The sequence below is a fragment of the Rhipicephalus microplus genome, chromosome 4 (genome assembly GCF_043290135.1).
Source record: "Rhipicephalus microplus isolate Deutch F79 chromosome 4, USDA_Rmic, whole genome shotgun sequence".
NCBI classification, from domain to species: domain Eukaryota; kingdom Metazoa; phylum Arthropoda; class Arachnida; order Ixodida; family Ixodidae; genus Rhipicephalus; species Rhipicephalus microplus.
The window spans coordinates 37,394,030-37,420,512 of NC_134703.1; the positions used below are offsets into that span (position 1 = coordinate 37,394,030).

Here is a 26,483-nt window from a genome sequence, read left to right on the forward strand (position 1 = left end):
TCTATCGCATCGGGCACTGAAAAGTGCAGCACGTGACTTCTTGTAAGCTTATGGACTTGTGCTTTGTGGTAGCCGTCGTGCGTTATTTAAATGAAGTCATGTTCGCTATTATCTATATTCCCACAGACTAGCAATGAAAATACAATTCAAGTAGGCATGTTACAAAGATTGTTGCATGGCGCATTAGACTTTAGTAACTCACGTTCTCCTTCACAAGTCTTTCTGTGACGTAGCTACTAAATCAACCACCGTAGAAAGTAAATATGATTATGACCCAAGGTGAGCATTTCAAGTTACCTTTTTCAACGCGAATAGCATTTAGGTGTTACAGCGTTTACATACTTGTTGTCGGAAACATGTTATTGATGCCTTTTGTAGCAAACTTGACTACAAAATACACGGAAGTAGGTAATAAGTATAGTTTTGCAGCGGTAATTTTTCTTACTTATTCAAGCGTTTTTCTAAAGACGTGATAATGGGCAAAAAGTGCTGCGAAAAACGCCCACCATGTAATGCGTCTAATATTTCAACATTTCAAATTCAGTTTCAGGCACCAGATATTCCGCGTTTCGAAGTTAGCGGCAACGTTACATATGTGTAATTGCGACCATCACATAATTTTATTTTACAGATTCCTGTGGAGGTACCCCAGATTGAGATATTAATCCGACAGCTTGAAAAATCGGTGTTGTGAGCACTTCATGAGATGGACTTTGACGTTTTGGAACCACCATTCATGATCGCACATATAAACGCAAAGGACAGTATGCTCGTTTTTCACAGAAACAAGCGACAGTCACTACACTGAGGTTTAGTAAAAGAAATAAAGTCATCCTTTTGAAACTCTACTGGGATTGCCTTATACGCGAAGTGCTAGATCACCCATTTTCGATGCACGAGGTATCGGGTTCGATTCCGCAAGGCCACCGTATGGTTTCTCGAAAAGACAGATGCACCCAACCTGGGCGGTCGGATATGTATGCACACTAATCTGAAGAACCATCAGCGTAAATCATTAAAGTAATGTAACTCGTCCAGTTTTCTCTCCTTAATCTTGTGCAGGTGTCTTTTTATTCTTACTCCTTCATATTTCACTTCCCTGCCATTTAGCTATGGTGCGTCGACAAACTAACATGTTTTCTCTTCTGACCTCAATTCACTTTCTCCCTCTATAGTTGATGTTATACTTTAATTTGAATTTGAGGAGGGCTCTGTGAGGTTTTTGCGTGTTTGGCATTAATGTTTAGTCGTTTGTTGAAACCTTTCATAATGGCAGAAGTGTGCAATTAAAAACAGATGTTTCTGCAATATACACATCAGTTGAGCTTGATGCTTTGGCCTATAACAAAGTATTATCATCCAGTAGTCTTTCAAAACGAATCCCCACCACTTGCAGGTAGCTATGTCGGACCTCATTTAAGTCCACATAACAAGCCCATTCATGGCGATTTCCATAATGTACTTCATGTGTCTAACGTCGAAATTGCTGTGCGTTAATATCTTTATTCTTTTGATTACGTAATACCGCGGGGCCTATAGGTAGCAACGTTTTCTAGCTTCTGATGTTTCGTGAGGTAGTCTTGGTGTCATCGCCTAGTGGTTTGAAGTGCGGCGTGCGGGTGTGATGTACGTACGCCATATGTGATGCACCACATGGGCACTTCGCAATCCACGCATTTTCATGCGCCGCGCTTGGAGTCCGGCCAAGCGGCTTTGCAAGTGCTGACAGGTGAGATAAGTTATTGCAGGAAGCACTCTAGGCGTTCTCAGAGTGGCTTGTCGTGCCTAGCAAATTTCTTGGCTCACGAGAATCACGACTCTTCGGGAAGTGGGAGTTCTTTTTTTCGTAACGCCACGGGAGACACGAATTTCCATGCGCTGCCTCGGCCGCCAACCTGGCGCCTTCTCCATTAAGGAGCACATTATTACCCTAGTCATTCAATGTCAATATTTTTTTGTTGCCCGCCATTACGCAACAACTGGCGACATGCAATACGCTATACTTAGCTCTATGTATTCAAGATCTGTCTGTGTACGTACCTGTAGTGCACAGAGCTTTGTTGTTTATTGAACAACCGCGATCATACCATAGCGGTAATTAACAAATCTGTTTTTATGCCTGAAAGAAACGACGCCAACACAGGGTACGGTCATTGCTAAATTACCGTTGCTCTTTTGTGTCGTAGTGCTAATGCGTCGCACATCGCAGAAAATCTCGAGAAAAAATGTTGAGAGCGAGTACGATCAAACAAAGTAAAAAAAACAATATAGCGTCGTCCTATGCGCTCCTTTGCCCAATTACAGTGATGACTGTGAAATATACCCTTAGGCTTTATGAAAACTCAGCTGGAATCCTTGCACTCAATGGTTCCCAGCACGCACATGTAAAGCGTGGGTATGGTTTAGGGACAGCTTTCTTCTGTGATGGCCATTGCGTTTTAGTTTGTTGGCACTACAGGTGCGCTATAGGCACCAACCGCTGACCAGAGGGAGCTGCGTTGCTGGCACTAATCACACCTATGTTCATTGACGTTGGCCGTTAGGGGCACGCGGAAAGAGACAGCGCCGCGTCCTCGTGTATCTCTGCTGCAATTCGCCCGCTCACGCGGGCAAGGTGAGGCGGGCATCACGTTCCATTTTGACTGACCCCAACCTATTAATGTTTCTCGCATTACCGAAAAGATCAGCACGAGAGGGGAGCTTTGGCTTTCTGACAAACATGGCCACTGAGGGGTTCAGCATAAAGTAAGTTACACATGCTGATCAACAAAATAAACCTTGACTTGTTTGATGGTGGTGGTTATAATGATATTGATACTAAACGTTGCAGTGTACAGGCACGCAAAACTAGCTCCGTGCAGGAGTTAATATTATTGACTTAGTGTTCAGGGAAAGCATTCCACGAGACACGTAATAGCGTTTTCTATTCTAAAGCAATGCATTTTCGTTTGTTTTCGTCTTGTCGTTGTTGTTGTGAATATAATAATAATAATAATAATAATAATAATAATAATAATAATAATAATAATAATAATAATAATAATAATAATAATAATAATAATAATAATAATAATAATAATAATAATAATAATAATAATAATAATAACAATATAATAATATTTCAATAATAATATTAATAATAATAATAATAATTTATTTAATAATACTGTCAACCCTCGCTTGAGGGTCATGACAGGGAGGGAGTACAATAGTACGTACAAACAGAAAACCAATACAACTGGCACTCAAATAGCAATGCACACAAGAAACCAAAATTGGCAGTAGTTCAATTCAACCATGACCAAAATGAGCATGGATTTCTCTGTCAAAAGATTGCACACCGGTACTATTAACAAGATGATGGGGTAAACGATTCCATTGTTCTATAGCATCCGGAAAAAAAAAATGTCCACCGAAAGATGTCAGTGCGAGCGTTGAAAGGTTTAATGGGGGCATCATGATTCAATCTAGCGCTACGTTTTCCGGGAAGGCGTATGTACTCCTCTTCAGGTATTTTTAATATCCCTTGCATTATATGATATAACGCTTTATGCTTTTGTTTTTGTCTTCGAATTTCCAGTGGTTCTAAATTGCATTAATTGAGCATGTCAGTTACTGAATCCCGCCTTCTATATCTAGAGCACACAAACCGCACTGCACGCCTCTGAATACGTTCTAATTTGGTAACTAAGTGTTACAACAACAACAACAACAACAACAACAACAACAACAACAACAACAACAACAACAACAACAACAACAACAACAACAACAACAACAACAACAACAACAACAACAACAACAACAACAACAACAACAACAACAACAACAACAATAATAATAATAATAATAATAATAATAATAATATAATACCACGCTTATTGTAGTTCCAATTTTTGGGTTGTGCTGTCTTCATCATGATAAAAAATATTTTCTGTATAAAGATTTTTTTAGCTCCTCAAGCCCCATCCCCTGAACTTGGACAACTGTCTTACATGGACATCATCATAATCATGATAATTTAGATATGTGAGATCGTTGCTGGTCGCCGCTCCAATCCATCATTTCTGCCCGGTTTTAACAGCTTGTGCTGGTCATGCGGTTTTGAGCTGGACAACCGATGCCTGCAAACGCTTGATACGGTGCTAGGACGGGATATCATATTACGTAGCGTACACTGCATTGCGCAAAATATGCCAAATTTATGGGCTAGTTGGCTTTCATTTCAGTACATTTTAGCTGTGGGAACAGGGCTAGTACTCGGAAAGGCGCATACAACACGCCACGGTGATCTAGTGCATGGTTAAGGCACTGGGAAACTGAACTGCAGAACGTGGAATCGAAGCATGGCTTGAGGCCGCATTTTAGAGGGACGCGAATCTGCTAGAGGCGAGTGTACTTATTTTAAGGTGCACGTTGAAGAACCACAGGTGGCCGATGTTCAAGGAGCCCTTCACTACGTCGTCATAATTACATGATGGTTTTAGGATGTGAAACGCAAAAAATTATTGATAAAAGTACATACCCGCTGCTAGTACAGAAAATGAGCTATCCAACCCTATACATCCTTCGTGGATATTTCTTTTTTCCCGCGTTCTTCTCGCTGAGGAAATGTAGTAAAGTCAAAATATGCTTGTGTACACATTAGCGGAGTAATACATGCCCCGCCGCGGTGGTCTAGTGGCTAAGGCACTTGGCTGCTGACCCGCAGGTCGCGGGATCGAATCCGGGCTGCGGCGGCTGCATTTCCGATGGAGGCGGAAATGTTGTAGGCCCGTGTGCTCAGATTTGGGTGCACGTTGAAGAACCCCAGGCGGTCTAAATTTCCAGAGCTTTCCAGTACGGCGTCTCTCATAATCATATGGTGGTTTTGGGACGTTAAATCCCACATATCAATCAATCAATCAATCAATCAATCAATCAATCAATCAATCAATCAATCAATCAATCAAATAATAAATCAATCAGCGGAGTAATACACGGCTTGTGAGCGTCTCCAACGTGTATATGTGTTTTCACCTGTAGTTAATATTTGGGAAGAGGATGATTAAGCAAAAAGCTGGAACATGAATATGTTAATTGTTTACAACTTAGGTCGAAGACATTGCTATGTGCAATTAATTTGACATTTTCTAAACTATGCACATTGTTTCCTTTTCGTTTATTTTTGGAGCGCAGCTCATAGGCGCTCGTTTCTGCGTTGAGTGGCGTCGCCGTTGTCGGCGTTGTCGATGAAGAGAACGAGAGTGAACGAGTGACTGCCCCAAGGAGTTTTCCCATCATGAGAGCCGGCGAGCTGCTATGTTAGCGTCTGCATTGTCTCGTGCTCACTCGCGCTTCTTTTGACAGCGCAATGCACTCCTACACATATGCGGCACGAGAAAGTTGGTTGATCTTCAAGGCTTTGTACAACATGACGGGCGTTGGTCGAAGCGGCACTTTGTGCGTGAAGGGTTCTTGCGTACGCTCAAAGGAACCCTAAAGAGAAACAATGACTTCGTCTAAATCGACGAACTTCACTTTGAGAACTCTAATTGCTTATGTTTAACTTTCATAAGTTCATTATTAGCGGAGACAATCAAGGTTCATATTTAAATTTCGGGCCGAAATATCCATGCGTAAGAATTTTGAAAATCTATTTTTCGTACTTACGCCACACTGACCCGACGAAAATTTTTCATACTTCGCGCGCTATGCCTATGGCACTCACAGATGACAATGTACTTCATTTGTAGCGCTTAGAAGTGACGAGGGGTCCAGTGGACGCCTTCAAAGTTTCTTACGTCACCGTGTTTGGTGTGGGAATACCAAAATGGCGTCACCACCCGCATTTTTTCGCGCGTTTTCTCGCCTACTATAGCATCGTGTAGTGGTAAGAGCAATGTTTTCGGGATCGCGAAATTTTACTTTAGTAATACGCGAAAAATCGTTTTGTTCTTCAGTGTCCCTCAACCAGCGGCGGTGGCAGTTCCTCAGCTTATCACAAAATCAACACACCTAAGTAGCTGCACTTTTAACTCGCACAAAGCATTATCGTAACCATCGGTGATTTTTTTTTTGTGTGTGTGTGTGTGTGGGAGCACACTGCATAAGCGTCTGTTGCGCTTACGTGTATTACTTTAGTCTAAAACTTCCTTGTTGGAAAGAAGTGTGCGTTCTGTTTCGTTTCGGAACAATTAATAAAGCTGTATGTAAAAATGTTTCAGGCGTTGTCCGTATGTACCCTTAACCTGGGTGATGATTCGAGCACGTAACTATCATGACAGCTGCTTCGCAGAACCATAATAGTACCGAGAGGTTTCTCCTGCAGCATATTATATTATGTGATCTATTAGCGCGTTTGCCAGGCGTTCGTTCGACGTGATTGGCTTACTCGGGTTTACTAGAAAATTTTCCGTGTCCTGCGAATGCACAGAAATCTTGATGAAGTGAGGTTTTTTCCAAATCTCCCATTTTATATTCGCTACAGCACCCTTCGTCGCTAAGAAAAACTGATGCTTGTGGACTTGTGCCTTGATTTCACAACACCGGCTCATGTCTTCAAGATATCAAAAGTGCAGCAAGAAGAACCTTGGAAAGCAATACACAGTTTACTGCCCAGATAAGCGTCACAGGCTGCCGGAATAACAAAGCGGTATGGCGTTTGCACGTATCTGATGCTCACTCGTCCTGTTCTAAGAACTCGCGCGAAAAAGGTGCCGTACTGTGGCCCAAGCAAAGGTGATAAATGTGCCCCATGTGGAGACCCCCGCGAAAGACTTCCTCCTTAGTGATGCTGCGGGTCGACTTTTATTGAGCCATTTTTGCCCTTCTTTCTCTTATCTCCGCTGAACAGTGAGCGTGGGCACCCGTTCCAAACACGCTTGCGTTGCATTCGCTTGGATTATGACAACTCTTGGACGTCGCGTGTATTGCGCGAGGTGGCAGTAAATGTTACGAGGGGAGATGCAGCGATATTAAAGGGAAAGGAGGCGTTTCGGAAAGGCTGTAAGAGAGAGAGCGAGGGAGATGGCCCAAGGGCTCGACGTCGTCGGTGTGCCTCTGGATCGCTTGTGAAAGGAGGTTGGTCATTTGTATGCGACCTTGAGGAAAGCGAAGCGCTTCTCGCAGCTCCTTCCTTGCAATCCGTTCTCGCTTGAAGGCGGCGCACCAAGTCTGCCGCTTGTACCGACTTGGACACGGCGAGCAATAACTCGCCGCCGGATACAAGGACAGATCCGCGAAGCGACACCGTACGGTGGTGGCGCTGGCAAACAAAAATACACTTTGGCGTCGCGCGTCGCTGCGTTAAGTGGCGTCGGAGCGATTCGCGATTAGGCAAGGGTGAGCCAAGTAGTGCGATTTTGGATGTTCGCGCAACGCCACCGCGGGAGCCTGTTTATTGTTATTTTCAGTTTCTCGTTTCGCCGTTATTTCCCAACTCTCTGCCGCAATTTCTTCTCGCACTTTCGCGCATTTGTTTTTTGTTTTTGTCCAGGCCTCTCCTCTGTAAGGTGAAACATCGCGAGACTGAGGACATCTCCTTTCCTGAATTACTTCTCGTCGTCTTTTCTCTCTCTCTCTCTGGCTACCGGCACGTGACGGAACTGTCGCGACAGACGGGTGGGTTTGCGTACGACAATCCGCGTCCGGACGAGCCCAGCGTAAACGAATAGGACTCGCGAAGGAATTGAAAGGAAAAGAGAAAACTGGGTGTTGCGACCGTATGAAAGAAGATATCAAGGACTGACGTACGCGCGATTCTCTCCGGCTGAGTCGGCCACTCGAGACGGATCCGTCTCGGTGAAGAGTGTGGTGTATCTTTTTCTTCTATCTGCCACCACGTGCGTCGTAGTTGCCGGTGAAATCTGAGACTACGGGTCATTGCCGACCGTCGGGCTGTCATCGGAGGTCGTCGTCTAGTGCCCTATATTTTTTTCGCTGCTCATCGCCCCAGTCTTCGCGGGAAATTAGTTTCATCGCACTGGCTCGGAGTGGCTGAGGTAAGCTGTGTTTTTCGCCTGCCACGCCAACTCATCAATTGCACATTGTTCTTTTTTTTTGTTCTATAGCAGGACAGCGCGAATTCAAATTTCAAAGATGCAGCCTGCCCAGATGAAAATACATTTAATTGTATAGAAGTTACGTTACTCATTTCACGCGAATGAGAAATAGGCATTTTATGACAGACGCTCGCAACGCGCCTGTTCGAAGTCCCGAAGTGTTGACGGTGACGGCTGCGTTTGGCGCCTTTCATGTAAACGTCATAATAATGAGAATTTCGCTGGAGGCGAAAATGCTGTAAGCCCGGGGGCTGAGATTTGATTGCATTTTAAGCAACTTCGGGTGGTCGAAATTTCCGGAGCCCTCCACTAGGGCACCTGTCATGATTGTATGGTGGTTTCGGGGCGTTAAACCCCAAATATCAATCAATCGTAGTAATAAGAAAACTAGACCGCACATTGTGCATGACGAAAACTGTTGCTTAAGGAGATGCTGAGTTTTGACTTGATTGAAAACTTGAAACAGCTGGAAACTGCTAATCCTGCAGCATAATCTGTGTGATGTTGCTTCTAGGTTGCTGCTAAGCTGTGGCTAGGTTAGCTAATTTGTTTCTCGGTTGATTCTGAGAGCAGATAGGTTCGAGTTGAACCGCAGGCAGTCACGACACGGATGTGCAAACTCTACACACAGACAATCTCGCCGAAACAGAGCGTTTGCTACTCTCGTAGAATCAACGGGTACGTCGTAGTTTACGTAGGTCTTCCATCTCTTCGGGGTTTTCTCACTGCTGCCGTTACCTTTTACGTTTCTTATAGTATTCTCTCGCTTCGAAATCTTCAGCTCGCCACCGCCAATTCCTGGGCTAACGTTTTCTTTATTGATTTCCCGTACACCAGTGATGAGTAGTGACATCTGTCCAGTTCCTGCGGTACGTGCCCGTTCGTGATAACGAGAATTTTCTGGTGGCAATGTACATGTTATGGTCGACTACAACAGCTTTGGTGTTGAATGTATTGCTCGCCAAAGTTAAGCAATTGCATATGACTTTTTTTTTAAATTTAATAATGGGATCCTTCAATGCCTTATCTACGAATTTCTTTCGATGTATGTTGATTCGATTGATTTGGTAAACGAAATCTATCTAACCTTCCATAAACATGTGTTTGTACGACGCATGTTCTTTTTGGAGTAAATCCAATCGCTTGCTTCGATAGCATAACTATTCATGTTTAGTTTATGCCATTCCAACACACTGAGTCACGAGTGATATTTGACAGTGAGAAGGTCAGTGATATGGCCTGTCGATGGTGGCATGACCTAGTCATAAAAGTACTGTTGTGTGAAAACTAGATTAGATGAAAGTAGGGGTAGTGCTACATTTCCAATCAGTAGCCTGACGACTGACATATGAAATGGGAAATAAAAGAGACATAAAAGGGTGCTGCAGGTTGTAGAGAACGCATTTCTTGTTTCCGCTTTTGCTAGTGGTTGTTACGTTGGTACGAATTTCGTTCTTACGCTCAATTAGACACTTACACAGTTCCCTGTGCATCGCGGTCCGAAAGCGTAGTTTAATATAGTCATTACCAGTAAGATATTTAACACTTCATCTCTTTCCTGAACCTTTCAGCATGGCATGCTAGTGTCCCTTATTAGGCTACAGAAACGTCTGCATCAGCTTGTCTTAGCAATGACAGCAACGATGTTTCCTCGACCTTACTTGTATTGTCCGACATCGGATACGTCGTTGCCCCCGCCACCATCACCATCGTCTTTATCATCATGCTGACTACGCCTTTTGCATGCAGGGAAAAGGTCTCTCTAATATTTCGCAATTACCCCTATCCAGTGCTTGATGCTGACACGTTTTACCTGTAAATATCTTGTCTGTCCACTCAACATTAAGCCTCCTCCTCGTGCGTTCACCTTTTCCTGGAGTCCAGTGAATTACTATTATTGACCAGCGATTATGTTCCATGTTCGCTCTACATGTCTTACCCATGTCAATTTCTTTTTTTTAATCTCGACTAAGACGTTATTAAGACTCATTTAACTAATTTGTTCTCTGATACACCCTGCTTTCTCATTGTCATTTAGGTTACGATTTCAATGTTTTCTTGTATTGCTCACGGCTTCATCCTGAGTTTAAGTTGAACCCTCGTTGTTAGTTTAATACGCATAAAACTAATGTAATGCGTAACAGTTTTGTAGGAGAACAGCGCTTTGCAATAGATAGCGAGGCACTGGAAGTTGTACTGAAGTACGACTACTTCAGCTTATAAATTGAAGTAACTAGAAGATCAGACTTTGGATGCAGCACATTCAGCAAACATTCTGAAATCATGAATGGCAGTTTATCCCTATCACTCAAGAGGACGTTATATAACAGCGGCATCTATATACTGATGCTTAAATACAGAGCAGAAAACCAGAAGTTCTGAAACATCGCACTCACTGTTTTATTATCAATCACGCTTAGTTACTTGCATTACAAAATAATAACTTCTCCTATACTTTCCTTGGCGTTATTGTCTGTTAGATATCAATAATATTGTGTCAAACATTCAAAAACGAGTCCTTATGTATATACTTCTTTCCTTAATTCATTAACGAAGGTCTCGTACTGGCAGACTTGGTGTGTTTAGGTTGTATAAGAGGGACAATTAATCAGCTGCCCGCTCATAATAAGTTCACGTGCTACGTGACGCCAAACATGCGCATAAGAGTGTTTTCACACTCGTTGTTTGGCTTATAGATGGCGCTGACTGTCGCTCCTACTTCTAAATTCACAGATAAACCCAAAAAAGTGGATGGAGGGAGTGCCGCTGTAATAGCTCAGTGGTTAGAGCATCGAACGCGTAATTCGAAGGTCGTAGGTTCGATTCCTGCTTACAGTTGGTAATTTTTTCATCCACTTTTCTTTCTTCTTATTTACATTCCATTAATGTTAATAACTTCCCCTGTACATTCCTTGGCATTACTGTCTGTTATATCTCATTATTATTGTGTTAAAAACACGGAAAAACGAGCCCTTAGGTATACACTTCTTTCCCTTATTTCATTGAACGAGGGTCTCGTACTGGCAGACTTGGTGTGTTTAGGTTGTATAAGAGGGACAATTAATCAGCTGCCCGCTCATAATAAGTTCACGTGCTACGTGACGCCAAACATGCGCATAAGAGTGTTTTCACACTCGTTGTTTGGCTTATAGATGGCGCTGACTGTCGCTCCTACTTCTAAATTCACAGATAAACCCAAAAAAGTGGATGGAGGGAGTGCCGCTGTATTAGCTCAGTGGTTAGAGCATCGAACGCGTAATTCGAAGGTCGTAGGTTCGATTCCTGCTTACAGTTGGTAATTTTTTCATCCACTTTTCTTTCTTCTTATTTACATTCCATTAATGTTAATAACTTCCCCTGTACATTCCTTGGCATTACTGTCTGTTATATCTCATATATATATATATATATATATATATATATATATATATATATATATATATATATATATATATAATATATTGTAGTGAAGAAGAGGAGCTTCAGCGGCATTTCTCGGCGCCTCAGGGGCATCGCCATCAGCATAAGCTCGTGCTCGCTGCGCTTGGCCGGACGCTGCTGACTGCTTCGCTTTTTGCGTTCTGCTGTGCAAATAAACCCCGTTACAAGTTGTGGAGTCTGCTGGGTTTCGATCACCCTGGAGCTTCGGAATCACATTTTACCATCCATTATGCCTACCGACGCATGCGCCGCTCCAACTCCTCCACCGGCACCACCTACAGTTTGCTGCGCCGGTTCTCTGCGTCCGCGAGATCCCCCTCTTTTCTTAGGCACAGAAGACAAGGACGTTAACGACTGGATTTCAATGTACGAGCGAGTGAGTACTCACAACAAATGGGAATACGCCGCCAAGTTGGCCTACGTCTCCTTCTACCTGTCGGACGTGGCCAAGCTGTGGTTTATAAACCACGAAGCGGAACTTCCTACATGGTCGGTCTGCAAAACTAGCCTCACACAAGTTTTCGGACGGCCTGAGGTACGCAAACGCCGTGCCGAACAACGCTTACATACACGGTCCCAGCAGCTTGGTGAGAATTTCGACCTTTGCAAGCGAGTCAACGAGTCGATGTCCGAAGAGCTTAAGATCAAGCACATCATGAAGGGCATTGAGGACGACGCTTTCCAAGTGTTGCTTTTTAAGAGTCTTCGCACTGTCCTTGAACTGATTGAGCTATGCCAGAGTTTTGACGAGTTGCGCAGGCAACTTCTTTCCACCCGACGTCCCTCGGTGCTCGACTACTCTATGTCCAGCCTTTCCACCCTTGGCATAGGAGAAGACCATGCCCCTCTTCTCTCCAAGATCCAAGAGTTCATCCGCGCTGAGGTCGTTCGTCAGCTCTCTTTGATATCCTGCGTACCCGATCAACCACGCAGATGGACGCCTACACTCCGCGACTTCATTCAAGACCAGGTCGCACAAGTTCTTCCTCCCGCCCGTGAACCACCCCCAGTCACCGCACCTCTCACGTACGCCGAGGCCGTTGCTAGACCTCGACAGCCTGCGTTCCAGCCAGCGCCTATGTATTCGCCGCCGCCCTTTTCGCCGCCGACCTATTCACCGCCGCCTATGCCGATACCACCTCAGCCGCAGTTTTCTGCCCCCCAGCCGCAAGTCGGAGTCTACTCCGACCAATGGCGGACCCACGACAACCGTCCGATATGTTTTGCTTGTGGCGGTGTTGGCCACGTAGCACGTTATTGTCGTCGTCGCCAGGCTGCTCAGAACATTCGACGAATGCCCTCTTTCGACCCTCAGTTTTCTTCTACGCCTTCAAGCCCTCCTTCCTCTTCCTTTTATTCTGATCGTCCACACGACCCGACCCGCCGCTCCCCATCTCCGACGCATAGGTGAAAGCGGCGACGCATAGGCGACGCTCGCTTTCACCTATGCGTCGCCGTTCCGGACCCACCGACCAGGAAAACTAACGGCCGCAGTTCCCGAGGTACGAACTGCGTCCCCGTCGCCATGCACAAGTACTCGCCCCTGTCCAGCTAACGTCATTGAAGTGTCAGTCAATGGTATCGTCGTCATGGCGCTTGTCGACACCGGAGACGCTCTATCCGTCCTTTCCATCAACCTGTGCCGCAAACTCCGCAAAGTTCTGACGCCATTATCCGACCTCTCTCTTAGATTGGCTAACGCGCAAAGTGTAACACCTCTCGCAGCCTGTACCACACGAGTCGTCATCGAAGAGATTGTGTATATCGTCGAATTCGTAGTGCTGCCCTCGCGTTCCCATGACATGGTACTCGGCTGGGACTTCCTTGGGAATAATAATGCCGTCATTGACTGCTGTCGCGCTGAACTTGAGCTATCTGCACTTCCTGATGTTGACGCTGTCGAAGCCTCCCTGCCGTGTTATAAACTGTTTGTTTCTGACGACACCACCGTACCACCGCGCTATTCTCTGCTGGTGACTGTGTCGTGTGACGCTATCTCCAACGGTGGTGTTTTATTTACGCCCTCTGCCCTGTTCATTCAACGCAAATGTTCTCCACTGCCTGTCGCTCTCCTTACTCTCCACCATGGCGTCACGAAGACGCTCACGTACAATACGTTAGAAGGGCCTTTACCTTTAGTCTATGGTGAATATCTCGGTCACGTGCATCCGATCGACGCCCGTCACATTTTTGACGCTCCATCTAGTTTACTTTCTACGGACCTCAGCGCACTCATTTCTGACTCTGTTGTTGACCAGTCACTCCTTGACGCTTTCCACCGCTCCATCGATGTCGCAACGTCTTCTTCAGAACGAAGCCAGTTAGTGAACCTGCTGCAAAAGTTTCATACTTCTTTTGACAGCCACGCTTGTGGCCTCAGTCGCACATCGAACATATCTCACAAGATTGACACAGGAAGCCATACGCCTCTACGGCAGTGCCCCTACCGAGTCTCAGCGTCGGAGCGCTGTGTTATTGACGACCAGGTTGCTGACATAGTCCAGCGGGGTATTGTACAGCCTTCTAACAGTCCCTGGGCGTCACCGGTCGTTCTTGTTAAGAAGAAGGGTGGCTCTATTCGGTTCTGTGTGGACTATCGACGTTTAAACAAGATCACCCGTAAGGACGTTTACCCGTTACCGCGAATAGACGACGCCCTTGACTGTTGGCAGAGAGCAGAATACTTCTCTTCGCTGAATGGAAGTACCTATGGAAGCATTTGACCGACCGAAAACAGCATTTGTCACACCTGATGGATTATACGAATTTACCGTTATGCCTTTCGGCCTTTGTAGCGCTCCCGCCACTTCTGAAAGAAAGATGGACACTATTTTACGAGGTTTCAAGTGGAACACATGTTTATGCTACCTCGATGACGTAATTGTCTTTTCCACTGATTTCGACACCCATTTAAATCGTCTAGAGCACGTCCTCACACGTCTCACCGACGCCGGCCTTCAACTCAACCTCAAGAAATGTCGTTTTGGTGCCCGGCAGCTCACCATTCTTGGCCACGTCGTATCGCGGGACGGCATACTTCCCGACCCCGCCAAGCTTCGAGCAGTCGCCGATTTTCCGAAGCCAAAGAACTTGAAGGAACTTAGAAGTTTTGTCGGCTTGTCGTCATACTTCCAACGCTTTATTAGAAATTTTGCTTCCGTATGTGCGCGCCTTACGGACGTTCTTAGCGGCGACAAGGACCTTTCCACCTGGTCACCAGCATGCCACGATGCATTCACCAAATTACGCCACCTGCTGACTTCACCACCCATCCTCCGCCACTACGATCCTGCCGCTCCTACGGAGGTTCATACTGATGCCAGCGGTGTTGGACTTGGCGCTGTGCTCGCGCAACGAAAAGCAGGGTTTGATGAATATGTCGTCGCCTACGCAAGCCGAACTTTGACGAAAGCCGAGGCTAACTACTCCGTGACCGCGAAAGAGTGTTCAGCTATTATTTGGGCCCTTGGAAAATTTCGCCCCTACCTGTATGGTCACGCATTCGACGTCGTCACTGACCACCACGCCCTTTGTTGGCTATCCACACTTAAAGACCCTTCCGGACGACTTGCTCGCTGGGCGCTCAAACTTCAGGAATACGACATCCGCGTTATTTACAGATGCGGTCGTAAGCACACGGACGCCGACGCCCTTTCTCGCTCACCCATATCGGACGAAGGTGTTTGCCTCTCTTCCCTCGAGCCTGCACTTGCGTCATCCGCCTTGCGCAACATGACGGTGGAACAACGAAAGGATCCCTGGATCAGTGGCCTCATAAGCATTCTTTCTGATCCTCTCAATATCCTTCGCCGTCTCGTGCTCTCTGCCGCCAGGCTAGCAACTTTTGCCTAAGGGATGATCTTCTTTATCGACGCAACTACCTTTCTGACGGTCGCAAGTGTCTCCTTGTGATACCCCGCCATCTTCGAGCTGCTATCTGCGAAGCTTTTCACGCAGACCCACAGTGCGCCCACGCAGGCCTCTTCAAGACATACGCTAGGCTTCGACTCAGATTTTATTGGCGTGGCATATATAACTACGTGCGAAAATTCATTCGCTCGTGTGCTCAGTGCCAACGACAAAGGTTACCTCCCGGGCAAGTCTACCCGTCACAACCTCTTCCTTGTCCTAGTCGACCTTTTGATCGCGTCGGCATTGACATTTACGGACCACTACCACCAACTCTAGCTGGTAATCGTTGGATTATTGTTGCGATAGACCATCTGACACGCTATGCCGAAACAGCCGCGCTGCCGACTGCCACAGCCCGTGAGGTTAGAACGTTTCTGTTGCAACGTTTCATTCTGCGTCATGGTGCCCCTCGAGAGCTCTTAAGTGACAGAGGCCGTGCCTTCCTTTCTGACGCCTTGAAGGCATTACTCAACGAATGCCGAATCGTGCACCGCACAAGTACAGCGTACCACCCTCAAACTAATGGCATGACGAAGCGCTTCAACCGTACTCTTGGCAATATGCTGTCGATGTACGTCGCCTCTGATCATTCAAATTGGGACCAAGTTCTCCCGTTCGTCACCTACGCGTATAATACTGCCGTACAAGCTACTACTGGGTTTTCGCCATATTTTCTTCTGTACGGACGAGAACCTTCAAATACAGTGGACACTATTCTTCCATGTAAACCTTATGAGTCCGAAAGTACAACTCTGTCCGAAGCTGCCCGACATGCTGAAGAATGCCGCCAGCTTGCCCGCTATTTTTCTACCGAGGACCAGTGGCAGCAGCAATCCCGCCAGACTGGGGACCGTTCGGCTCCAAACTTTCCACCTGGTTCATTGGTATGGCTTCGGGCACCTGCTACCGCACCTGGCCGCTCCGCAAAACTTCTTCCCAAAATACATCGGGCCATACCGCGTTGTAGAGCAAACGTCACTCGTCAACTATATCGTGGAGCCCATCATCCCATCCACAGACCTACGCTACCGCGGCCGCGACACTGTCCACGTCTCTCGTCTCAAGCCATATTATGACCCATTATTTCCGCAACCTGCGGGTCAGCAGCAGAGTACCTTAGCCACTAGACCACCACGACGGGGCTGCAAATAAACCCCGTTACAATATATATATATATATATATATATATATATATATATATATATATATATATATATATATATATATATATATATATATATATATATATATAATATATACAAAACGAAGAATGAGTCTGTGCTCAACGACGGCACTAGGAGGAAGAATTAACGGGTAGCCTTGCCGACTGCATGCAGTATACCACGCATCACGAGCGTCAAAATACTTACCGAAACGGTCGTCATAGGCCCTCGCCAGTTCCGTTCCTGCCTCGACCGTCTTAACGATCATTGAGAGGCTGACGTCCTTCTGTAGTTTAGGCACCCACAAACCTTTCTGTGGTTTCGATTTTCTCTACAAGCAAACGTTACGTTAGATACACGAGCTTGCATATGTATACATAAAAAATGGGGTGGTTGCTCTTGTATATTAAAAAAAAGTATATAAGTATGTGTTGCTATTTTCGGTGAACCCTGCTTCGTCACTTGTCATTCAAGAGATGTGTTAACTCTCTTTCGTCTCCCTGGACTCTCCGAAAGAAGTATAATATTCTCCAATGAGAGTTCACGTGTATCTTTAAGGAGAGTTATATGTGTGGTGAGGGAGATCTCACAAAAAGAGTCAGATGACTCTTTTCTTGGAGTTAACGTTGGGATTTACTGATTTATGAGTGCAGGAATGCGGACAACATCGCGTGCGGGAATGACTGTTTGTAGAGTTCTTGCTTACTGGATCTTTCTATATTCTAATGGCAAAGAAAACAAGAAAGAAAGACTTGTCATTATGGAAGATTTTTTACCCATAGGTAGCGTAATTTGAGTGATTCACCATTTTTCATTCTATGATGCATTGTGTAGCACGCGATTCTACGTATAACGTGCGCTAACCGGAATCCGCATAACCAGTACCGTGAACGCTTCTTCCCTGTACAGGTCTTTGCCCCTTACCTGGAGACGTTGTGACACAACTGAAAGTTTATTCGCTACACGCATACGCAAATATACATCGGTGTGCGCCGGGTTTTTCATTTGAGGGGCGGGGAGAGGGGTGGAGTGGTGAAAAGTTTTACCGCAATATATCTACTGCTTCAGTGGAAAGAAGGAGCCAACCTTCCTCCCCTCCCCTCTCAAGCACAAAAGACAAAAACTAAATGTAAAGACACAAACGACGCAAAAAGACACAAAGGCAATGCAAAAAGAAATGTGTGTAGGTGAGCTTGTTGGTTCATATTTAATGCGTAAAACGTACGGCACGAAACAACAACGCAGGTGTTCGAAGACAGTGCTAGTCCTGTTCGCTCGTTTTAGTCTGTTTTCTTCGCGCTTTTTTTTCTACTGTAGCGATCCATCGGGAGGCTGGGGAGGGGTATTTTGTTCGCACGCTTATGCCTGAATGTACTCAATCCGATGCAAGTCACACATAAAATGCCTTGATAAACGACTTTACGAAGATTTTTGTCTCATAAGAAGGCAGGAAAACAAAGAAAGCTAACAGAGATTTTATGTTACAAACTTAAAAAAATGTATGATAATACATAGCTTATTTTAACAGTAGAGGCGTTGTTCGACTTCTAAAAATAGCGAGATAAAGTTTTATTTCGAAAATGTGAAAACAGGTACATTAGAGCAGAATAAAATATAGCAAAATGAAATCATACTAAAGGCAAACAAAAACATTGTACAAACACAATTGTGAAAGGTAATTGTCCCAAAACTATCATATATTTACGAGGAACGCCGCCAGAAATTCTGACCACCTGGAGTTCTTCAACGTGTGCCCAAATCTAAATACACAGGCCTCAAGCATTTCCGACTCTATCGAAAATGCGGCCGGGATTCGATCCCGTGACCTGCGGGTCAGTAGCAGAGTGCCTTATCCACTAGACCACCGTGACGGGTATAATAACAATATAAAACAAAGAGATAAGTTATACATTTTTGTTAAGCTAAATTTGTAATATGTTGTGGAGGTGCAGGGTACAGGCAAACCTTAAGGCACATGTAATGATTATTCATTACCACACAATGAGCCCAAACTTAAAATGCAGAGGCAGGACTTATGCGTGACTCCTATTTATTGTTTTTATTCTTCTTACAGACCTTTTGAACAATGACGACGCCACACGCCTTTCACGGCGTCCTGTTGCTGCTTGCGTTAGCATGTTGTAGCGCTCAGCAGCTGGGAATCCTAACCAATCCGCTGGGTTCGCTCACCAACACGGGCTCCCGTCTTAACGTGGTGAACTTGGGCACGCGAGCCTGGGACCAAACGTTCGGAAAGATTACCAACACTTCGGCATCGGATATCAGCAAGCAGCTGACTGAGAAGTGAGTAGGCTTCCCGTTTGCTTATTCAAGTTCAAGTTCTATTAAATGTGAAAGAAATTATTTGACAGAAAAGTGTGCACAAGATTGGTAACATACCAAACTTGTACTCACCAATAAGCTCCAAAGTTAGAAACTGTCGCAGGTGAGCATATTTGGTGAGCACTTTGGTGTGAACGATGAGAATGTATGAAGAGAAGAATGTTGTTCTAGAGGCAGGAAGAATTTGTTTTAAGAGGACTGAAAAAGCTTTGATCTCCAAATCTTTCGTGCGAAAAACAACTTTTTTTTTGTAAGCCCTAGTGCATCTCGCGTGCTTTCACGAAGCTAAGTTTCGATATTCAAATTACAATGGATCGTGTATTGTAACATGTCAGCATACGTGATGCTACCGGAGAAATATTACATGAAAGTAGTCTATGCATCGATGCATAATACACTCACGGCGCTGACACACCTGTGGGAGTACATGCAAATTGATCGTTACCTCTCGGGCTTGAGAATGGGCAGTTCAAAGAAGCGACCTCCGCCAGTAAAGCGCGCGTCTGACTGAAAAGAACGCCGGCGAAACTCACCCTCCTTACATATAGCGAGAACACGCTCTAAATTCACCGACCTTAATCGTGGGAGATGGTACTGGAAATCTGGTCGTAGTCTTCGTTGTTCTTTTAAACCGGAAGCAGTTGTAACAGGGCAGTACTAAAAGAGTCTTCGGAAACCTTAGTGACAAAGGAGCGATTTTATTCTTTGGCTTTGTAAAGTCAATTTAATAAGATTTCTTAAGGTTAATTTCAGATTGATGCATGCTTAAGGTTTACCACGTGCCGGGATCCTCTTAATATTGAGTGTGATCTAGGGCTGGGTGGCGTGGCTTCACGTGATCTCTTTACTTCTTTATTATCAGTTTGATTCAACATGCCATCACTCACCTACGCTCGCTTCTTTTGTTCTTGAACCAACTATTCAGACACACAAATGAATCGCAGTAGTTTTTCTGAGTCTTCTGGGCATTCGCATCACGTGTACTTGACAGGGCTTTTTTTTAAAAACTGTGTTCTAAAGTTGTTTGCTCGTCGAGGCCTCGCTAGGTGACATGCAAGGCTATGAAATAATTCAGTGGACTGAATAGTTTTTTCTTGCCTGTTATACTTATTTGAGCACGAAAGCTTACTTTTAATCATTGTGCATATTTTACATAACGAAGTACGTGCATTGTTTATATTGTACTTGTTTTCATGACGGTTGAACATTGCAGTGCCATCCCGGGCGTCCGTCATCGAGTGATCACCGATGTGCCTCTGGGAGGACACGTACTCGCTGAAATCTTCCAGAATTCTTCCGGTCATGTTATCGACTGCAACCTGCTCGGTGACAAGTAAGTGGCGCATATGCAAGTCTATCAGCGCCGTATTTACTCGAAAACAGTTGCTGAAGCAGATGGCATAACACTTTCTTTTAGTAAGTGCCATGGTGCGTGTAGCGGTCACGACGCTCGACTGCCGACCAGAAGGTCGCGGTTTCGATCCCGGCAATGGCAGTCACATTTCAATGCAGGCAGAATGACATAGATCTGTGTACATCTGGATGTCAGTGCGAGTTGAAGAACACCAAATAGAGAAAATCTTCGAAAACCTCTGTAGCGGCATTTGTCATAGTCATGTAGTGATAAAATGTACGACAATTCGAATCTAAAAGCACAACGACTATTTTAAGTATTATCTTCTACAGTAAGTGAGAATCGACTGGAAGCTTGATAAGCAGGCAACGGAAAGAGCACGACAAATAACTGCGACAAAATCACTACTTCATAATTAAGTCTTAGTGGCAACTTTGCACTTTTACATGACATAATGCCTCTCAAATTCGTATTTTCATAAGGTATCAGGTATATGAATTAACCTGACCGGTTTTACGTGCCAACACACGAAGTGAATGTGAAGCATGGCGTATTAAGATCTAAGGGTTTAACTTTTACAAGTTTGTTGTTTCATGGGGTCTAAAACTTTTGCGCATATCTTTTTTTGCATTACCATCGGCTCTAATCGAACGAGGTGGGTTTCACAAATGTGACGTTTTGGAGTTATGTTCGTGAAACCATTTAATCGCCCGCACAGAGATGTGTCAAGTAACTTTTCTCCTATTACCGGTGAACAAGGTTCAGTGTTATGTTCAACGAAATACGTTTTAAAGTGAAAGGTTGGCGGGTCAAGCTGTCATTATTTTTGAAGTGTGCATATAGTCTTCTGACCATTGCTTCAATAATGAATTGCCACGACGTTTTCCTCCCCTAGGGTTCTGATTGAAGGCGTTCTCGTCGTCCTGCCTGAAAGCCTAATAACTAAGGTTACGCCCGAGGAAATGGATCAATTTCTGGACCTATGCGGAACGCGGGAGAACTTTGCCAGCAAGCAGAAATCTGCGTTTGACTACATCGGCGATATATTCAAGAGTTTGTTCATATTCCCAGGTATCTAACTCGTTCTTCGCCCTACTCAAGTCGTCGTTGTTTAAAGAAAGTGCGAGAAGAAGCTGTTTCCGTTGCATAGGAATGTTTATCGTCATAATGTCCGCTCTATTGTACTCATTATTCCACACGAATTTCATACTGTTGTACTCGAAAAAGGTTTTTTACATTCTTAACATCCGTATATGGTGCTGGCCAGTGGCATAAAAGACCTATAGCGGAATTGGGGCGCTTTTGGTGAAAGTGTGGGGCCTCACCGAGCACTCGAGAGTAGAGCCAGCATAGCTTCCCAGTGAACCATGTCACTCAATGGAGTCGGTGCAGTAGTGACGTATATCGCATGTTCCGTCACAGGAAAACGTCGATGCCATCAGAACGGTTGATGGAGTAACTTTCTAGAAGCCTCCGGTACAGTTTGTGGGTGGGAAAGCAATGACGTGCGTCATTCATAAAAGTGGAACTAGTATATACAGTGAGTGTCACACAAGTACCGGGTTCAGTGGTTGAAACGAGGTCAGTATTACGATTACGGAAACTTAACACTATATGCTGGGAATAAGATCAACAAAGGTATCCTTCTCCTTTTTAAGGCCTCAAATATTGCTTAAAACGTAAAACAAAAAAAAACCGATCTGGTAACTTTGAAGGTCAGCAAATGTGGCGAGGGTTTGGTGATTGTAGTATTGATTTTCTAAAGAATGGTAGGCAGCAAGAACCTACAAATTGGGTTCTTTTGAAGTAGCACTGAATGATAATAAACTTCACTTTCCTGTGACAAATAAGAAAAAGAAACAAGTCTATATACCATGGGAAAGCGTTGTGTTGCAAATCGCTTGCTGTTATTTTTACATGTTTCTGTCATTATTGCACGATTCCAGGCACAAAATGGTGCGGAGCTGGCGATGTAGCCAAGAACTACGATGACCTGGGACCGTCCAGGGCCACCGATGCCTGCTGCCGGGAGCATGACCACTCCGAGGACAACATCCCGGCTTTTCAGGCTAAATACGGCATTAGAAACACGAACCTCTACACTATGTGCGTAACTATAGTTGACCACCATTGCAGTTTTCTCATTATACAGTGGAGTTTGGTCTGTCTGCCCCGAGTAATGCGATGCAGTCGCCGGTGCGAAATGCAAACAGATGATTTAACCGCAATTTACTCTGGTGAAGATTCTGTGCATAAGATAGAACAAAACTGTTGTCTGATATTTAGACTGACTTGGTGCTTGTTTGAGATAGGTTGCGCAGAATGCTTTGAGCTTAAATTCAACATTTTTTATTTCATGTTATTTTTATTTCGATGTTATATATGCAATATTGAACATCGTTTTATTGCAGGACTCACTGCAAGGGAGACCGGATGTTCTACGGCTGCCTTCTGAATGACAGCAGTATCGCATCAGTCACCGTGGGGAAAATATTCTTCAACATTCTGCGGACCAAGTGCTTTGACTACACATATCCCAAGAAGTGTGTTCAGAACAATGCGTAAGTACTCGTAATATAGAGAGAGAAACTAGGGAGGCTGTGAAATTAGCTCAAATTTCACTGCCGTAGCTACATATCCAGCTTATATGCACGTGTATGAAAGTTTTTTTTTTGATCATAACTGTAGGGATTCGTGTCAATTCGTAATGCACGAATCGTATATGGCGGGGCAAAAAAGGCAATCACGAGGATGATAAAGCTGTGTGCGTGACAGTAGTAGTACTGATGGCTATGCAGCAGGCAGGACTAGCCTGGCGTGCTTAGTATTTGCACGTTAACACCTAATTGAATATGGTTAGCAAAGGTGTTTCACAAGACCGTGAATCAACTGCGTACCTGGCTCGAAGAAAGAGAGTTAGCGATCATGCATGTCTTTTTCTCTCTAACTACTCTAGCTGCCAAGAGAACGCCATATACTTATTCGAATCTCGCTCGTTTGCCTGTTTCATGTCCTTCGCAATTAAATAAAAACAAAAAGCTGGAAACACGAAAAACATAGAAAGAAAGCAACGGGCTTCTCTGAGATTCATGCTTCACGCTGTTTTAAGTGTGAATACACTTTATAAGCGACCCCAAACCATCCACCGCCGTCGGCGGCGTCCGCAGTCTTCTCTCTATCTTTAAAAGAAAGAGGACTTGGCGGGCCGCAGCGCGACGCTCTACCGAATAAGCCACGGACGCGACGCTGATAGTCCCCCTCCCCTTTCGCTCGCTCCTCCGCTCTCCTCGCTCGCTGCAGCTGCGCGCGCACCCCTCTCTCTCGCGCGCCCGCCTACTCTCTCAGTCTCCCGTCGCGAGCGGGTCGTGAGGGGGAGTAAAGTTAAAATCCGTTGGCATTCGCCAGTGAGTTAACGTAAACTCCCCCGTGTGATCAAATTGCGATTTCCAGGAACCATTACACCATAAAGGCACCATAGTGTGATTAATAAATATAATAGTGCGAATTAATAAATACCCCTCATAGCATCCCCCCGTGTATTCGCACTTAACCATGTTCACCCTCGGGGAAATGCTTGGGAGCTTTTTTAGTTAATCTGACTGAGACCACGAGTGGCATGATTGAGGCTTTTCGTTTGTGAGAAGCGTTTGCAACTAGCCCATATCTCATTCACTGATAACACGTGCAACAGTGCGATTGACAGCCACTTCTTGCATAAATTTTTTATGAGAAGGTTTATGCATAATAACAAAGCTAGCGAAAAATGTTAAGGAGCAAGAGCAAGGGCACATCAGTGCAACCTAAGTAACAATTATCAAATCGTCCCGTGTATAAAAGAGAGAGGGAGATACTTCATTTACAGAAAAGCAGAGAGTTCGGCCTGGGCTAAAGTTTGCTCTGGCTGTGCTTAACACGTAAACTATCAGGGATATGTATACATGCACTCACTGGTGTAATAAATACGACAAGTGCGAATAAGCATGGTTGAGAGCATTCCCCTCATTGAAGTAATAGATCTTACAAAACTAGTTGAAGGTGCTTAGCTTGAGAAAGCATACTTGCTGTACTGTGCCGGTCACTATCTGCGAGTGTCTGTTTAAGACGTGTCGTTTTTCCTGAACGACTTTATGAGATAATATTTACAAAAAATGAGAAATCCCCAGGCGCAAGTGAGGTTTTATGATGTAAAACAAACATATTCGTTTGTAAAAACTGCTCAGTAGCTCCTCTTTCTATCTTGTATACTCACATGAACAGAACTCATTCTATTGCGAATTTATATATAGCGTAGGAGGTGCGCTCTACCATTTAAAATCAGCGCCTATGTTAGGATTCATCGCGGTGGGAAAAACTGTGCTATTACCTGCGGGTTACGTTAATTTACTGTTAACTTACAGCATTCCTTCCTGAAGCGTCAAATATCCAATTAATAACCCTTCCGTCACATTTCAAATTTGCGCAGTAATCATTTTCAGTATTCCTTTAACTGGTTTTATCTCGCGCTGCCACTGGCTAGCATGCTGCTTAGCTCTATTGCTAGAGCGACCGCCTATGAAAGGCTTTGCAACCTAGTTCGATGCCCTGACCCGAACAAATCTTCCTTCAACAAGAGACTTTCATTTCAGAGAAATCCACACAGATTTCCTCCAATATTTACACGAATGGGTGGTTGCCTACTATTCAATTCAGCGTTCTTTCCTGTACTTTCCAGATTCTACATCCCTCTAGTAACTGAGAAGTGCAGTGAATACAGGCTGGATCCGGCCGAACAGAAACAGTGGCAGACCTTCTCACCCCCCAATTTCTGGAAGGACTACTTGGCCCGCAAAAAGGAGCAGTCCAACCAGGGCAAACAACCAGTCAGCCCTCCCACTCCGGGACAGGATGGCGGCACTGTGCCTGTTACCACGGAGGAGCCCGAGGAAGAACCGGAGGAGGAACCCATTGTGGATGCCGAACCCGACAACTGGCAGAAGCTGGACCCTGCCGACTACAGCCTCGACGCGACAGAGGAACCCGTGTTCGAAGAGACGACGCCCAAACCGGCAGCTCCGCGTTCGTCAGGATCGAGGCGTACAGGATTGAACCTCGGGGGTCTTAACGTTGGGTGAAAGTATGGACGCACACTGCAGCGTAATAACCGTGCCACTCTAAGAAAAGTTTGCACTCTTTGGGGCTTGCATTGTCTCTAACGAAAGATCATAATCTATGTTTCCTGTTTTCCCTTTGATTATCGCTACCTGCCTAGCCCATCTTCACCCTAAATGACTTACGTGTTGTGACCGTCGTGTAATATATCGCCTCGTTAAAAAAATCAATCGTACGCAGATTTTTCAAGAAATGCACAAACAAGCCAGATGTTGTATGCAGTTTGGGGACGCTATACCGCGCATATGGTGCAAACTTTCGTTAGAGTGTCATGTCTTGTTATTGATCACTTGGCTCCTAACTACGCAACTAAGCAACTGCATAATGGTCCGGCTGCTGTGGGCTAAGAAACTGCCACATGTCATCGCTACGAGAGTCACCTGTAAAACAAAAATATTCCAAGATGCGCGTTTAGCTTGATAGCGGCTGAATGTATATATTAGTAACGCACTGAATAAGTGTTAGATGATGAAGTCAGAGACGTTTGAAGAATAAACTTTGATAAATGATGTCTTTTGTATACTCTTTTTTGGTCGCACGGTGCAAATATTTTTTTGTATTGTAAGCGAAGTGTCCGAGGTTGAGTAGTTTTGCGTGGCTTACGGTGAGTGGTTTTACGCAAGCGCGAGGAGCAGTGACGTCACAGGCACACAGCTGGCGCTCCGAAGGCCTACGGGGCTTACGCTTGACTCGCGTGAGATCACTCACTTGATCGCCCGCCCGTGCGTCCGTCCGTAGCTCACGCTACGTACATCCTGGCATAGCCTAGCTAAGCCACTGCTATTTTTTGCCCAAAACATTTCATTGTAATGAAGTGAACGTAATCATGCACACAAAACACTCACTTCAAGGCCTCGCCATGATGGTCTAGTTGCTAAGATACTCGGTTGCTGACCCACAGGGCGCGGGATGGAATCTATGCTGTGGCGACTGTATTTTTGAAGGAAGCGAAAATGTTTTGAGGCCAGTGTGCTTAGATTTAGGTGGACGTTCAAGAATCCCACGTGGTCAATATTTCCGGAGCCCTCGACTACAGCGTCTCTCATAATCATACGATGGTTTTGTGACGTTAAACCCCAC

At 44.9% G+C, this 26,483-nt stretch overlaps 1 protein-coding gene across 1 annotated transcript; it reads left to right on the forward strand.

Moving 5' to 3' along the window:
* Nucleotides 1-7,581: 7,581 nt before the first annotated feature.
* Nucleotides 7,582-25,912, forward strand: LOC119171888 (uncharacterized). The gene is made up of 7 exons (XM_037422759.2): nucleotides 7,582-7,982; nucleotides 18,633-18,862; nucleotides 20,115-20,234; nucleotides 21,151-21,326; nucleotides 22,202-22,361; nucleotides 22,667-22,816; nucleotides 24,967-25,912. Exons 2-7 carry the CDS (start codon nucleotides 18,645-18,647, stop codon nucleotides 25,364-25,366), a joined length of 1,224 nt encoding a protein of 407 aa, XP_037278656.2. The 5' UTR covers nucleotides 7,582-7,982; nucleotides 18,633-18,644; the 3' UTR covers nucleotides 25,367-25,912.
* The last annotated feature ends 571 nt before the right edge of the window (nucleotides 25,913-26,483 follow it).

Coding starts and splice junctions, on each gene's coding strand:
- LOC119171888 (XM_037422759.2), top strand. CDS start 18,645: ATGACGACGCCACACGCCTTTCACGGCGTCCTGTTGCTGCTTGCGTTA. Junction 20,235..21,150: donor TGCAACCTGCTCGGTGACAA/GTAAGTGGCGCA, acceptor TTCCTCCCCTAG/GGTTCTGATTGAAGGCGTTC. Junction 21,327..22,201: donor GAGTTTGTTCATATTCCCAG/GTATCTAACTCG, acceptor GCACGATTCCAG/GCACAAAATGGTGCGGAGCT.